The sequence below is a fragment of the Rhagoletis zephyria genome, unplaced genomic scaffold, assembly GCF_001687245.7.
Source record: "Rhagoletis zephyria isolate East Lansing unplaced genomic scaffold, Rhagoletis_zephyria_1.1 Rzeph_scaffold_20221, whole genome shotgun sequence".
Lineage (NCBI taxonomy): Eukaryota > Metazoa > Arthropoda > Insecta > Diptera > Tephritidae > Rhagoletis > Rhagoletis zephyria.
The window spans coordinates 3,848-7,116 of record NW_016177280.1 but is presented as its reverse complement, the minus strand read 5'-3'; the positions used below and the strand labels follow the sequence as shown (position 1 = coordinate 7,116).

The window sequence follows — 3,269 nt, the reverse complement described above, 5'->3', positions numbered from 1 at the left end:
GTGAGAAAAGTAGTAAAATGTGTGCTCGTCGTGTTTTTGTATAAGAATTTTAAGAAATCATTGACTAAAAAAAAATCATATACACAATATAAATAAAACCGTTAACGTGCAAACGAAAGTAATAAAATTTTGAACTAAAATTTTCCATAAGATGCGAAAATAAATATTAAACATAAATATACATACATATTAATTAAACTATTCTATCTATCTATGTATGTATGTCTATACTGCTGCTGTTGTAGAGGCGTGGCAAATATAGTTGTTTCAAAATGTTGTATGTTGTATACAATTACATATGTACATACTTCTGTACATACATATGTATATTGCAACTAAGAAAGCAAGATGCAAATGCACATCCTTTTTTTAATTACCTTGATAGTTTTGTGGCCAAATGGCGGGTACATTCTATAGATTTCGTGTGTGCGAATTTAGTATTTTCCAACGGCAATAGCAATAGCGTACATGTAAAACAGAATTTAAAATTTTCATTTTAATTCGATTAATTTTATATTATTATTACACATACATATATGTACATTAGGGTGGTCCAAAAAAAAAGTTAAGTCGGAAATTCAATGCTTTCACCCCCTAGGATTGTTCTATACCGAAAAAAAGTATACCCCTGTTTTTTTATTTTAAAATCAAAATATATTTAGAGGTCGCTCAAAGCGCTCAAAGTTTCCCATGTATTTTGTATGGGGAAAAAAAGACTTTTCGTAGAAATGGCATAGAATCCATGGAAACTATTTTTTAAGGATCTCCGAAAAATCCCCAAAAAAATGAAATACTCANAAAATTAAAAAATGTTTAAATAAACAATTGGGCATTATTCTCTGAAGTCCTCTGAAGAGAAGCAGAGTTTTCAGATTGAAAAATTTTGATTTTCATGGATTCTATGCCGTATCTACGAAAAGTATTTTTTCCCCCATACAAAATACATGGAAAACTTTGAGCGCTTTGAGCGACCTTTAAATATATTTTGATTTTAAAATAAAAAACAGGGGTATACTTTTTTTCGGTATAGAACAATCCTAGGGGGTGAGAGCATTAAATTTCCGATTTTACTTTTCTCCCATACATTTTTGGACCACACTAATGTACATACTAAAATGAATTTCGTCAACTTACCGCCGCACTGACCATTGGCACGCTATAGTACTGATAAAATGGTTGATATTGCATTGAAGGTGGGTAAATTGTTGGCACGCCTGCTGCTGTAAAATCAGTAACTGTTTGTTAAGAGGTTATGCTTATTATAACTGATCTGCTAAATGTTGTTTTCATATTTCAAATAAAATAAATTGCGAGTTACCTGGCGGATAGACCGTGGCGGCGAATTGATCAATGGGCATATTACTAATCGGGGCTGGTGGTGTTGTTGTATAATAGACAGCACCATTCGTTGCAACAATCGACTGGAATGTACGTATGTTTTATTAACAATTTATTTTGACTTATTATTAAAAAACAAGAAAAGATAAACGAGTAATGCCAAATTTCCTCTGGTCATTGAAGGGATAAAAATGAAAAAAAAATATAATAAATGTGTACCATTTCAAAACTGGCATGAGGACACAAATTTAGTGACTGATATTTTTCACGTAATAACACCGGCATTTACACTGGCGGTCACACATAACTTGCCACCACTATTTGTTTTAAGTGAGGTAGAATATTGTAAATTAAATATATTATTAAATAAATCAAAATTTGAAACTTTGTTAAAAATTTAAAAATTATAGATATACAATTTTCATAAAAATTTCCCCTTAAAAAAATTATTCGTTATATGGAAAAAACAGCGCATGACCGTCAGAAAAAAAATGAAAAAGTCATTAAGAATTTTAGGCCACTTCGAACTTGCACATCATTTCATAAAAATTTATATTAAAAGGTTGGAAATATTCATGAAAATTTGTTAAATTTTTCTAAATTTTGCACAAAGTTTACAACTTTTATTTGCATGGTTTTTGTTATAAAGTGAACTATATTAATTTTTTTTATTAATATACGAAATGATAATTCATAAAAAATGGTAACAAGTAGCGATGTGCCGGATGGAGATTTTAAAAATAAAAGCCTGACTCGGATGGATATCCGGTAGATTGCTGCCCTTTATAAATTTCACAATATTGTGTTTTTTTTTTTGTTAAGCGACATTAGGGCTGTGCGATTAATTGATTACTCAAAATTTTAATTAATCATAAAGTAAATAACTCAATTATTCGATTAATTGGAAATCATGATTACTCAAAAGTTCAGTTACTCGAGTAGTCAAGATTTTTGATTAACCAAAAACAAAAATATTTGAGTAATTTGCTTTATGATTGATCAACATTTCGAGTAAAATGAGTAATCAACATTTCAACTCTTTACATATGTATAAAGTAGTTAAAGTTCCTTGATACTTTGAAAACAACGTTTCTGTTTTCAAAAATTAAAACGAAAAATTTTTTCATATACAGAGAGCGTGTGTGAATCGGTAGCAAAGTGCTATTGGGAAAGCTGGTGAATTTTATTTTTACTATGGTGAGACAATTTTTCGAATCTGCTGTGTGAAATGAAATCTTTTTTGACAGCAGTAAAATTTTGACAACCGCTGAAAATTGGCGCCGAATAAACTATTATAAATCAAAGGAAAATGAATATTTTAAGAAAATATTTACCATTATTGATTGCAATTCTTTTTGAAATCAGGTCACTGCAATTAATGGACGTTTTAATTTTGGCATTAAAAAAGAAAAGACAACGCCAGGTAAAAGTGCTTGCATTGGTACCTTTTTCTATGTCCTCATTTTTTATTTTTCCAAAGTAAACTCTTTTAGCGAGCAAAATTATATTTTTGAGTAATCATATTTCAAGTAACTCGATTAATCATCGTTTTGAGTAATCAAAATCTTGATTACTCGAGTAATTGATTAACCGAATATTTGATTAACCAACTTGCTCGAGTAATCGAATAATCGCACAGCCCTAAGCGACATACTTATGACCAGATTATCTGCTTTTCCGAGCTGAGCTATAAAATACGGCCACGCTGCGATCGGGCGCAACGCGCGCTATGTGGGACCGCTATAGGGATCTGAAGAGGGAAGCGAGACGTATTTGCCGCAATAAGAAGAGAGAGAGGCCGAAATACGTGAGTGCGAAGAGCTTGAAATGCTGGCCGTCAGGAGGAATGCCCGAAAATTTTACCAGAGAGTTAGGCGCCTTACGGAAGGTTTAAAGACCGGGGCGTACGGAAAGTTGTGGAGAAGAAGAAC

The 3,269-nt window shown here is 31.6% G+C and overlaps 1 protein-coding gene across 1 annotated transcript; it reads right to left on the bottom strand.

Annotated features, from left to right (window-relative positions):
- Positions 1 to 213: 213 nt before the first annotated feature.
- On the bottom strand, positions 214 to 1,436 carry LOC108380737 (protein boule-like; the record flags this gene model as incomplete). Its single annotated transcript, XM_017637132.1, has 3 exons — positions 214 to 411; positions 1,135 to 1,235; positions 1,319 to 1,436. Coding segments are annotated over 3 exons (261 nt in total), but the record flags the coding sequence as incomplete, so codon positions are not given.
- Between the last annotated feature and the right edge of the window lie 1,833 nt (positions 1,437 to 3,269).